This window comes from Thunnus maccoyii, chromosome 14 (assembly GCF_910596095.1).
Source record: "Thunnus maccoyii chromosome 14, fThuMac1.1, whole genome shotgun sequence".
NCBI lineage: Eukaryota > Metazoa > Chordata > Actinopteri > Scombriformes > Scombridae > Thunnus > Thunnus maccoyii.
In genome coordinates this window covers 18,305,212-18,317,918 of record NC_056546.1, presented here as the reverse complement: position 1 = coordinate 18,317,918, position 12,707 = coordinate 18,305,212, and the positions used below count along the sequence as shown (strand labels likewise).

The following is a 12,707-nucleotide window of genomic DNA, read 5'->3' as shown; positions in this document are numbered from 1 at the left end:
TGATTATACTAATGGTGGCAGCACAGTGATTATCTGGGCGATGATTTTTGGATGGTTTAAAAGTGAACCACATAGCCTAGACTTATTCAGACAACATGCACAAAGTTGAGGGGATTCAAATGTTTAACCAAGTTTGTGTATCTCCCATCTTTTTTTTTTTTTTAACAATTAAGGGTATCCCTGGCAGTAGAGGAAGTCCAGGGGTGCCAGGTCCGCCAGGAGTAGAGGTAAAGTGATTATTATTTCATCTACTGTATCATTAAATTCACTAATGAGCATCAAATGTGGAAATTTCAAAGCTGTTTTTTTTCCCTCTTCCTTCTGCCAGGGTCCACGTGGGCCCGATGGGTACAAGGGGGAGCAAGGGAGTCCCGGTGTTTCGGTAGGAAGGTCAAAAAGCACAATTTGTGGCACAATCGATAGCACTAAATTATGACCACTAAAAACATATTTTGTTATGCATTTCTGTTAATTCAGGGTGACAGAGGTATTCCTGGATTACCAGGAGCACCTGGACAACCAGGAGAGAAGGTGGGGATATTAATTATTCAAATATGACACTTGTGTTTTTGCTCGATAAAACAATGTCTTTGTCAAAATGTTCATATTTTAGATGTTTTTTCACATTATCAAAGATATTACTTAAATTAAGGCATGAAAGATGAGTCAAAATGAGAATGAATGAAAGAGAATGATTTCTGTAGAACAAATGAGTGATAGTTAAAAAGTACAAAACCCACACTGAATTACCAAGAGTAAATCTTCTTTTTATGAGATAAACTGTAGGATTAACAGGAAATCCCTGCTAGACACATCAACTTGAACCGTTTGAACATCGTTGCATCAATCACTCTGGTAACCATATGTTATGAATATAAAGCCAGCTCCCTCGAGAGGGTAAAAAATACAACTTCTATACTGTGGGACAAGAGCACTTTGCAAAGAGAGCATGAGGGCCATCAGAGACTTTTTAAAAGTGTTCATATTTCCTGACTTCATTTCTGCCCTTTCGTTAGAAAGCTTAAACAGTCTTCTCTATTTTTAGGGAGCCAGAGGTGTATCTCTTTTCACTTTTAGTTGTATTTTCACCCTCACTTGCATCCATCTCTACTCCTTAGGTTCCCAGTTCAAATATGAGGTGCAGATCCAAAGACAAGATGTGAAGATAGAGGAATCAAGGCAACATGTATAATTCTTTTTTAGTCACCACTACATTGTGATATCCTCAGATACATATAAATTACTTATCACAGAGGGGATCATATAATATGTTCCACCTTGGAGGCCATCAGTTTAAAATAAAACCTTGTTCTTTTATATAGCAGGCACATCTTGGATTAATCTTTTCTTACCGTTTTAAAACCTGTCAGCTCAATCTCTTTCACATTCAACGCTAGGGTGAGAATCTCTACACAGAAGCCTTAGGTGACAACAAAACTACTCCAAAGTATTGAGATGTTAAGAAATTAGTACACTATCTGAAGTCAGATCAACCCACAGTGAGTGTTGCCTTAAGAACTGCCCCTTCCACTGTTCAGTCACACTGACTAGAAAATATATATACATGATTAGACTGAATACAGTTAGTGCCACATGTTAGTATTAGTTGTCATGATATTTAACAATGTCAAAGAAGCCATACCCATGTGAGCCACAAAGAGAAAGCACCTGTGAGCTGAAATGTGTCAGCAGCTCAAATCAGGTCAAACTGATACAATAAACCATACAAAATGGAGACTCTTTAAGGGAATCTGCCAGTATTCCCTGGAAAAAGGCAGTGTCAAATAAAAGTAAGCATTGCCTAAGCGATCCAACAGTAGTAGAAAGACATCAACCACAGGCACAGCACTCGAGCAGAAGCCTGACAGTCCTACAGCTTTGTCTAGAATTTTTTTTGCCCTGATCACTTTGATGTTTGTCTAAACAACTTTTTGCTTTTAGCATTATTTTGAAGTGCAGTGATGTAATGCACCCTCTCTAAACTGCATCACATCTGTCATATCATCCTACCTTGCAATTAACATCCCCTGCCAGTTGGCTGAAGTGGAGAACAATTGAAGCAGTTAATGTCATTTTGAAAATTGTCTCAGCTGGACACAGACACATGTCTGCACCTGGAGCAAAGTCTGCTGTACCATCTACCCCAACTGTTTCACTCACAAATCCAGGATGTATCAAATTAAGTTTTTACTAGTGCTTGGACTGTCTTCTCAACTTTCTTTGATTAGGTTAAATACTTTGGATTTTGGCCATACAAAAACACAAAGAGGCGAATATTGTAGGGGCCTGATCTGCTAATGATCAAGAGGATTTACTGTATCTATCTCATTTCCATTTATACAGAACTTTTGCATAAAGTGAATAACATAAAAAAGATAATTTTACCTATTTGTAGATCCCATTTGATGTGATCATGGTACATAAAAAGGTCAATATTTTCCTATAACTTGTTAAATGTAGTCAAATTGAGCTCAGAATTACCTGTAATCTAACTATTAAACCATCATCTTTTAGAGGCTGTGTTTCCTCTTATGCAAACCAAACAAGGGTGATTTCAAGACATTACGTCAATACATCAGTGAAATACTTCTACAGTAATGCAAGATATGTCACACACATAGACACACACAATACACAGAAATAGTGCTTGATCTCAACTTCTACTAACACAGAATCAGTTTTTACACATCACTGCCACATTAAGCCAGCATGTCTGATCCAAAAACAACTTGAATAACAGCAATAAATGGATCAGTAAAAGTACCTTCTACATATCTAAAATGCTGTGTATGTAAAGCACCACTTTTATATGAAACAGTAAAGGGCTCAGATGCCTTTTGCTCACATTCAAACTGTATCCATTTGGCATTAAACGTCTAAATTATTTCTTGTTGAGGCCAAGTGAAAAGACTCCAAAACTTTAGACTGGGTAATTTCCCTCATGTCTGAGTCAAGAGGTGTTTGCTCTCAAGGAAAGTCAAAGGTCCTTCATGCAACACAAAACACTTTCCAAGGACAAAGATGTCTTCGACCAGCAGATAGCCGCTTAAGATTCACTTAAAGTTAGAGAGAATTCACACTACCTTCTCTCCACACATACAAAACAAATTTACATCTACCTTTCCAAATTTTTCCAATATTGAAAGACCACCCATGGGTGTGCAGAAGTTTTATTTTCCTGGCACAGGATCTGGCGAATGGAAACATGAGATGTCTGCTGTATTAAGTCAGAAGAACATGATTCAAGGACACAGAAGGAAGAAAGACTGTTAGCAGCTTCCAAAAAAGTGGCTATGTTTGTGTATTCAGTCTGCAATACGTGATCATGATCACAGTCATTCATCATCTTTGAAGGAACATTTCACTGCTAATTATGTGGGTATCCAGTCTGTGCTATCGATCTATGTAGTTCATTAACACTATAATTACCTCCTTGGCTTTCATCAACAGAGAAGCTGTGTGACTTTGCTTTCCATGACAGAGGTCCAAGTTTTTCTGTCATGCTCTGAAATATTTTTAGCCATGCTAGATGCATAACTCTAGGGATTGGTCAGTCCACCACTTTGGTCCAAACTGATAACAACTCAGATGGATTACCATAAAATCCTGCACAGACATTTATGGTGCCCAATAACTTTGGTGATCCCTGATTTGTCATCATTGCCATCACTTATTCTGTTAAATATCTCAGCATCTACTAGATGGATTGGTGCTAAGTTTTAACTTTCATGGTTCCAAGATGTCTCAACAGCTATATTTGGATTTGACTTTTCATTAAATGCAATCACCAAGCCAAGTTTTCACTTCGTCAAATATTTTAGTTTATTGCCAAATACCTGCAAAACTAGTGACATTTTTCACCAGCCTCTATTGTAGCCTACTTTTTATGCTAATTAGCAAATGTTAGCATACTAATCTAAAGCGGTGAACATATTAGACATTATACCTGCTTAACGTCAGCATATTAAAATTGCCATTATAAACATGTTAGCATGGCGACGTTAGCATTTAGCTTAAAGCACCATTGAACCTTAGTACAGCCTCACAGAGCCAATAGCATAGGTGTAGATTCTTGGTAAGATAAGGATGTGCTGTTAAAAGCAATGGAGCATGAATACAAAGGACCTGTTTGTTCACTGCTGATTGAATTAGACTTTGACTTCATTCTCTTTTTAAATACAGTTTTTTGGGGGAATGCATCCTACAGTCAAGTCCATAGTAAAAATGTCACCCACAAAAATCCCTGAGCAAATCAGTAATAAATACATCATACAATTTTTCCCTCATGAGGTGATTAATATAATTTTGAATGATGGCATGTAGAATCTGTGAAAGCAGATGAAGTAATGTCCCAGCTGTTTCCAAATCTATGTTTTTTTTCCCTCCCAAAAATGTGAAAATGCAGTGCATCATTCCTCCATATTTTGGCAAAATTCTACAGATACAGCACTTAACCAGCACTCTCTTTTAGGTCAACCAGTGCAACTCTGAAAATGCCAGAATGATGCAATGAAACATGTACCTTACGTTTCAGTCCAAATGCTTAAATGGATTGTCTATCCCAGAAAAACAAGACCATTGCTGACTAACATCAAGCACTGACTGCACATTTATGAAAGGGTAGACTGTCTGTGAAGTGCTCTTGTCCTACACTTGTCTCCTGTTCTGACTGACAAAGACTTGTTTAAGATTTTGGCTAACTACTTACTGTATATTTAAAACCAGGATATTGTCAAATGAGTGACAAGATTCTAATACATTGTGATCACAACTGGAAAGTTGAAATAAGCAAGGTCAGCTTAGAAATAGAATGATATACAAAAGCTATTTTTACATCACTTCTCATGGCCTTTCTAAACATTTTTACTGTTCTCAGGGCTCAACAGGATCCCCAGGGATGGCAGGGTTGCCAGGAAAAGATGGCCAAGTGGTGAGAATTTAGACGATCCTAATGGCGAAAAACTACTGAGTCACTGATCATGACGCAAGAAATATAGTTATTTTAATTGGATGGCATGTTATTTCCAGGGAGAAAAAGGAAGTTTGGGACCTCCTGGGCCATCAGGTTATCCAGGAAAACCCGTAGGTATCAAACAATTTGTAACCAAAGCCAGACCTCATGTGTCATTATAATAGTGAGTAAAAACCCCTTTCTGTCCTTTCAGGGTCTACCTGGGAGAGATGGAAAGGATGGATTTCCAGGGCAACCTGGTCAAAAGGTCTGTTTGTTGTGACAATACAGAACAGTATGTTACAAAACTCATTCAGGGATTAGGGGAATAATAGAGGAATGAAGTTGGATAAGCGTGCACATTCTTAAAAGACTTTACTGTTCCCAAAAGTTCTGTTTTTGATGTTTGGCAACCATGCAAATGTAGTCATACAAAGCTGGTGTCCCCCTTGTCTTTTTCCAAATTCTATCTGACAGCTTTCGTAAACATAAAAGTTCTTCAACTTAAAAAATAAAGTGTTCTTCATTTTTTAGATAGATGTCTAACTCAACACGAAATGTAAAATATATGAGACAATGGTGCCTTCATGTCAAATTTAGATCTCATAACTATCAATTTGGATGAAAATAAAATGTGTTTTTAATGTAAAAGCCATTGAGCTGGTCTATTTAATATGCTTTTAGTTTTGCTGTTTGTGTTTTGGGTATTACATAATTATCTGGCTTTGAGGTCATTATTACTTGTGTTTTCCTGCTCATGTGTCTCTTCTATTTATAGCTCATCATCTGTCACTTCACCATTTTTTTTTCTCCAATGTATTAAGGGAGAAGCTGGGGCCAGTGGTATCCCTGGTGCTGATGGAAGGGCAGGCCATCCTGTGAGTCATAACACAGACAGTACTCATTAAACATGTTTGGTATTTTGTAGATTTCTTGTGCTTCAGGCATTGGCTTACATCTTTACATGGACTCCAAGAAAGTGAGGTTCTGATGTGTAATATCAAGTGAAATGTGCAATCAATTACTACAATATATGGCCTTGTTAAGATTAGAACTTCTGATCAAAGCATTTTGCAGCAAGAAGAGGAACTTTTGTGTGTATGGTACTTAGAGTGATATGGTTTAAAGTTCTTCACAGTCAAATGCATACAAATTGTAGTTAACATAAATTAATATGTAACAGAAGAGTGAAATAGACAAATAGAAGAGTTGATTTGATAGATCACCCAGATTTGCATGCATTATGCTTTTGCTGTAGTAAGTACTGCAGTGTGTTAACATACTGTCACGAGTACACAGAGCACTCCTGGTAGCCAGAAATTTAAGGGTATTTCCCCTGTAGTTCATCCCAGGGTAACCCTGTTATGTAACAAGCAGACTCAGGCCATAATCTAAGGCAGTGAAACTAACTCATCGAGGGAATGTTGTGGTGCTTTGGCAAATCTGTTTTAGGAAGAAAGTGTTTCAACTGGGCAACCACCCCACTGATCATGATTATGTTAAGTGTCGTCCAAAAGTTTGTGATGGGTCTACAAAAGATGACTCAGTTGCTCCACAAGGCTGTAAGCTATTTTCCCTCACAAGAACAATAGAGTTAGCAATGTGTCAAAGGAGACAGGATTAGTACTGCACTTCCTCAAGTTAAAACAAGAGCAGTTAACACATCAGTGTAAGGATTTCTTCACCTATATGTTGAGTGTACATGTTCAGGTGGCTCTATCTGTCTGTCTGGCTAACCAGTCTGTTCACTTTGCTCATGTGTTACAAAAAACTTCAGTCTGAGGCAACCACTAAGCATCTGCAAGCATTTATGTCAGAAGAAAATAACTCAAACAAAAAAACTAAAGAGGCTTTCCAGGGTAATTTTGCTGCACGTGTTGACTTCCAATGTATTACATGTTTTTTTAAAAATAAATTTGTATATGCTTTTTTTTTCCTCAGTGCATTTTAAATAGCAACTACCTTTCTTATTGCATGTACCAGCAATTAAAATATGTTTGCAAAGCCCACTTGCAACATTTTAAGATCATATCATATGACATGGAAATGAAACCTTAGACAGTGCTCTACTATTGTACAAATCCTTGTAGTTCAAAGGAATGAAATGAAACATTATTTTTTATATAACCTACATTTGCAAATGTATCATTGAATTTAGCCTGAAAAACTGAAAACCATGTTTCTCCACTCTTCCTGTGTACAACTAGCCAATCTTAGTCCAGTCAGTTGTTTCTATAGAGCATTTGGCTATAATTGTCACTGACACAGTAAAGTCATTGTCTCACTTCTGTGACAGAAAGTAAATTGGAACCTCTAGTACTTCACACTGTTTTTAGATTCAATTCAGCAGCACTGCATTAAAAATGCTATTTCTGTTATATCATTTAAATCTCTGACTGTAAATAATTTGAGCGCATACAGTAGACCAGGCTCAAAATATGAAGACATTATACAGATCTTCTTTATAGAAAAGGAAAAAACATTACAAACAATTAAATTTCCATGATCTTAATTATATACTGTACCTAAATTTAGCATATTGGTTGTGTTTTTTTTTTTTTTTTTTTGGTCATTTTTTGCCATTCTTAAATATAGTGATGATCTGCAATACAGTGAATCTCTTTCCTTGTTACTAGGGTATGCCTGGCTTGCCAGGAGCAGCAGGTGCGAGTGGACAAAAGGTGAGCCCCTGTCTTGGTAACAAACTCCTTAATACTGTATATGTATAAGAGAAACTGATCAATGATTTTTGCATCACTCTTTGAGATTATGTTTGACCGATATGTTTCTTATCTAAGGGGGAGGTTGGTTTGCCTGGACTAAGGGGCTTCAAAGGATTGACCGGACCACCTGTGAGTTGATAGCTATTATGACAATTTGTTAATAGGTTCAATGCACATTGAAATGTTAATACTGAACAAAAATTATTTTCTCACTCTCCTGCAGGGTGAGATGGGTTTACCTGGTGCACCTGGTTTAAAAGGAGCAACTGGACCCAAGGTAATCATTTATGCCTTTTTAAAAAGTCACTTCCAGCTTATTCAAATTGCTGTGGTAGTGATGCATAGCTACTGTACATAATGTTTGCAGAAACACTGGCTGACTTTCATCTTACCAACAGACATAAATAAGATGTAGCACAGCCTTAAAATGGGTAAACTGGGTAAACACTAAATAAAAATGTGGGTTTATACACTTTCCATCACTGGGGCTGTGAGAGAAAATGGCTGGCTATGTGACTTATTTTATCCAGTTTATTTGTCACATGAGACTGACCACCTTGTTTAGTTGCACTGGCTGAAACTGCAGCCCAAAAAAGTCAATTGTACAGATCAGTCCACACAAGCTGGCATCAGCAACCAACAAGTTGCAGGCCGAGCCATGTCATGATTTAAGTTAACCAGCTGCCAACATTTGCTGCGGAGCTGCACAGCATGACATCACATGCCATCCCTTTCCAAAGCCTTACAGTATATCATCCAGTTTATACCAAATGCATTACAATACAGAATGACATTAGTTTGGATAAGGTTAAATTGTTGAAGCTTTCTTACTAAAGAAACATAAAGAAAGCTTCTTGGATCAGCAAAATTACATGTTTTGTTTGGTCAGTTATTCAAAAAGACATTTCAGCAAAAGTGACGATCTCTTGGCCATAGCGACAGTGCTAAATTAAGCGATGATCCGGTCTTATTGCTTTCGTCAGTGGAATTTTGGTGGAAATGTAAGCAGTCTGCACTTGTTTGGTCTGGACGCGCTGTCTCCTAATCACTTTTCATTAGCTGATCTGCCTTTAACAAGCCAATGTGTATTGGTGAATGGCACACAAGTGAAAACCTAGTTTATGGACAGGCAGGCAATATTTTGATTTTATGGCTGAGCTTCAGACTGCAATTACTGAGGCTTGCTCAACTGGAAAAGAAAGCATATGACTAGACACAATTAAACTTTAAGCTGTAATACACCAAAAGCTCACAAAAGTATGGTTATTGCATGCATCAGAGAAAATGAATTATGATAAGTGAGTGAAAATTCCAACTGCACTCCAGTCAGTAATATAATATGGTTTGGATTTTATTTCATTGTATGTTTTCTGTAACATAAGACATGTTTTATTTCCTAATCAAGGGGAATCAGGGTGAAAATGGAAGTCCAGGAATACAGGGGACACCAGGGCCTGCGGTATGTTTTTTATTTAATGTGAACCTGGCAGCATTATCTCTAATTCAAAATACTGTAATCATTTACTATTTCATTAAAGCTGCAAGTGAATATTCAACTAGTGTTTATCCGTAATGGTACCCTACAGTGAAAGTAAAGTGTGTTCTTGATTTTAATGTTTAACTGAATTATTTTACAGGGAAGAGCAGGGGAACCAGGGCAAGCAGGTCAGCCAGGGCACCCAGGCATGCCAGGCCTGAAGGGCAGCAAGGTATTTCCTCTGTAATTTTTTTGGCCAGTACTGTGACACCATTGTTTCTTCAGCTGCATCCAGTTGACATATTTACAGATATATGATTATTGATCATAAACATGTATTATTTGTCATTGTTTACAAGGCAGGGTTAAACAATTAGATGACCAATGTGCATTTATATTTATTTACAGACTCATCTCCTCCAATAATGACTCAATGTTTATAAGACAAGAATTGTAGTTGTTTTCTAGGCAATGTCATCATTGAATATTATTTTGAGGATTTGTATAAAAGACACTTAAACAAGGCAGAAGTGAGTTAAATCTTCTCTGTAACACCAAGCATAACAACATATTCTGACGCTATTTTATTTTCAGTAAATCATTTGGACCTTGTGTTTGAGGTATAATCCATGTCTTTTTTTATCAGGGGCAAAGAGGATATTCAGGTGAAAGAGGAGAGATGGTAAGGTTGGAGACAAAATTACACTGCCGTCACCACTTAATTAGTCACATAAGCAGATCATGCTATGATCCTTTTGACATCTGTAATGCTAATATAAAATAATAACTCAAAGGACTGAGAGTATATTTGAATCAACATGAGTGTAATTTATTACCATTGGGTGTTGGATTACTGAGAGTTAGATTTTGGTTTGGCAACAGAAAAGTCAGAAGCACATGGAAAAGCATATCCAGCTACATACTGACAAAAACTAATCACTATGATTGGTCTGTGATTCACAGTGTGAAACTTCCAATAATCCAATAATTGTTGTAAGATTATATTCGACATTGTAAGTAATGAGTCTGTAAGTAATGTACCTCTGTTGGTGGGGAAATACATTGTCTTTATCTCATTTGACTAAGAAATATTTTTTTAAATACAGTGACAATAAACCCTCATTTATCACAATTGCATGTTATTGTTCCTTTTGGAAGTATAACTGGATATTTGCTGTTCTATAGGTTTCCAACATGGTTTGCCCCATTTATTGGATTAATTTTATAACATGAAAACAAAATCTACTGTGGTATTCAGAGAATTAAACCTGGATTGGTTTTCATATCATGAAATCACAGTAATTGGGCATCAATGTGTTATGTGTTTTAAAAGTGCACTCTGCTTTAAATGCCAGTTATGTCATGCTTTGAGTCCATGTTCCAATCTACAGTATATCTCCTGTAGGATATACTGCACATAAAGTATAATATGGAGTCTGAAACACTGATTTTGTGTGCTTTCATGAGGTTAATCTGATTATTTTCTCACCAGGGAATGAAAGGTGAAAAAGGAGAGCATGGTTGGCCGGGGGATCACGTGAGTTTAATTTAATGTGTTCTGTTTTATGTTGAAAACTTACAAAACATGGGAACCAGTGAAAATATACAGTATGTCTCTCATGCTTCCTTTGACACGTTTGGGTACTAAAAAAGCAAAAACAAACAAAAAACTGAATCACTAAGATACTGCCAATAAATATTCTACTGCTTTGAAATAAAAATGCACCTTTTCTTTAATTATGTGCAAGTTTGCAGTTCATAAAGGAAGAGATTGAGAAATACATTTTAAAACATGGGTGTCACATGGTACAAACCTTTTCCAAAGCAAAGATTGAAGATATAAGATTTAGCTTAACTTCACTTATCTTTCTATTTGTCTGTTAGATATCAGCAATTTCAATGGAACTCGGTGAAAAGTCAGGTCATGGGCCAAACAAGAACTTATTGGTCTTAAATGTGGTTAGCGCCACCATGTGGCCAATTATGAAGCACTTCAAATTTTCACACATAACTCTTGTACAGTGAGACTTAAATGACATAACTTTCTCCTGGATTCCTTGGAACGATTGATATTTAATCTATTCACCTATTCCATAACCATTTTCATTTACAGTGATTTTCTATCATTTATTTTTTATTGCAAAACATCTTCCTTCAAATTTCATCTAATCTTCACCAGATTTGGTACATATTTATAATTAATGTTTCATACCCTTTCCCACAATTTGCTGCCAAGTTCTTGAAGGCACAGCCTATTTGACTCAAATTACAATCATTTTTCAACACATTTTACAACTGTATCCTGTTTAGCCTATTGGTGGTGCCACAGCAAAATCAAATATTTACAGATGGTCGAAACACATTGGTTTTAAGGGATGAGTTATGTCTGACTGTGTTACTGTCCCTAGTTGTTTAATAGCATTTAGCCATTCTTCAAACATCTGTATGATCATCTACCACTGTGCATTTTGAGGCAAATTTTATATAATCAAAATAACACATACTGAGGAGTCTTATCCTGATTGTCCTGATTTTGATTGACAGGGTGCAACTGGTCCAGCTGGACTAAAAGGAGAGGTATGTCAAGCTTAATGCATCATTCCATGAACCTCCAGCCAAACTGAAATATTGTATGTACTGCTAACACTGGGCTTGTATTTTTGCCAGAAAGGGACAACAGGGGATATGGGTCAGAGAGGTCAAGAAGGTCAAATGGGACGGCCTGGACAGCCAGGCCAAACAGGCCCATCCGGCCCCCAGGGGCTGCGGGGGGAAACTGGTCTTCCTGGCCCACCTGGACCTGAAGGAAGATCTGTATGTGTCATACAGACGACTATTATTCTTTTTAAAGCATTTGTATATCTGATATTGACTGATTATGGCATTCAGTGGAAATCCATACAATCCATCACTTTTTATTACAGGCAAGTGAAATGTCTGAGGTGCACATTCGTCAAATTTGCAGGGAGATTATTCAGTGTGAGTATCTTGTGACTGACTCATAATCTGTTTATCTGTGTTCTCAAAACATATCTGAAATATTTTTTTATTGTCAATCATCCTAGCTGAGCTGCCTTTACTGATGCTGAGCCACCAGCAGAGTAGCTGTACCAGATGCCAAAGTCGTCCTGGATCACCTGGTCTACCAGGTCCAACTGGGCCCCAGGGCCTCAGGGGTTTTCCTGGCCTGTCTGGGTCCAGAGGACAGCCAGGCCTTCCTGGTAGGCCGGGGCACCCTGGTATTAATGGGATGAAAGGTAAAGTCAGCGTCAAGTCATCAATATGTTACCAAAGCTATTTTGCAGATTATTCGTACAATGACACTTATGTTTGTAGGAGATCCAGGTTTCAAGGGTGAGAAGGGGAGTCTTGGTCGAACCACGATTGGAGACCAAGGGCCACCTGGGCCTCCAGGTGAACAATTAGACTTTTTATTCAGTTTAATCAATCTTTTGCTTAATTTACAGAAAGCCACATGGATTCTAATTGGCTGAGGTATATAAAAAGATGTCTCATATTCAATGTCACCTTTTACTATATTGTTCTTTTGAACTGA

At 37.3% G+C, this 12,707-nt stretch overlaps 1 protein-coding gene across 2 annotated transcripts in view; it reads left to right on the top strand.

Annotated features, from left to right (window-relative positions):
* The window catches only part of col21a1 (collagen, type XXI, alpha 1), a 28,241-nt gene that overhangs the window by 14,434 nt on the left and 1,100 nt on the right, over positions 1–12,707 (top strand). The window contains exons 10-28 of one of the 2 annotated variants that reach the window (XM_042433120.1): positions 174–227; positions 329–382; positions 478–531; positions 4,877–4,930; positions 5,029–5,082; positions 5,166–5,219; positions 5,776–5,829; positions 7,588–7,632; positions 7,750–7,803; positions 7,898–7,951; positions 9,080–9,133; positions 9,312–9,383; positions 9,798–9,833; positions 10,644–10,688; positions 11,696–11,728; positions 11,819–11,965; positions 12,076–12,130; positions 12,217–12,408; positions 12,488–12,565. In XM_042433120.1, coding sequence (XP_042289054.1) covers positions 174–227; positions 329–382; positions 478–531; positions 4,877–4,930; positions 5,029–5,082; positions 5,166–5,219; positions 5,776–5,829; positions 7,588–7,632; positions 7,750–7,803; positions 7,898–7,951; positions 9,080–9,133; positions 9,312–9,383; positions 9,798–9,833; positions 10,644–10,688; positions 11,696–11,728; positions 11,819–11,965; positions 12,076–12,130; positions 12,217–12,408; positions 12,488–12,565 — 1,243 coding nt within the window. Of the gene's footprint in view, positions 1–173; positions 228–328; positions 383–477; positions 532–4,876; positions 4,931–5,028; positions 5,083–5,165; positions 5,220–5,775; positions 5,830–7,587; positions 7,633–7,749; positions 7,804–7,897; positions 7,952–9,079; positions 9,134–9,311; positions 9,384–9,797; positions 9,834–10,643; positions 10,689–11,695; positions 11,729–11,818; positions 11,966–12,075; positions 12,131–12,216; positions 12,409–12,487; positions 12,566–12,707 lie in introns of those variants that run through there. The other variant, XM_042433121.1, reaches the window with a different exon arrangement.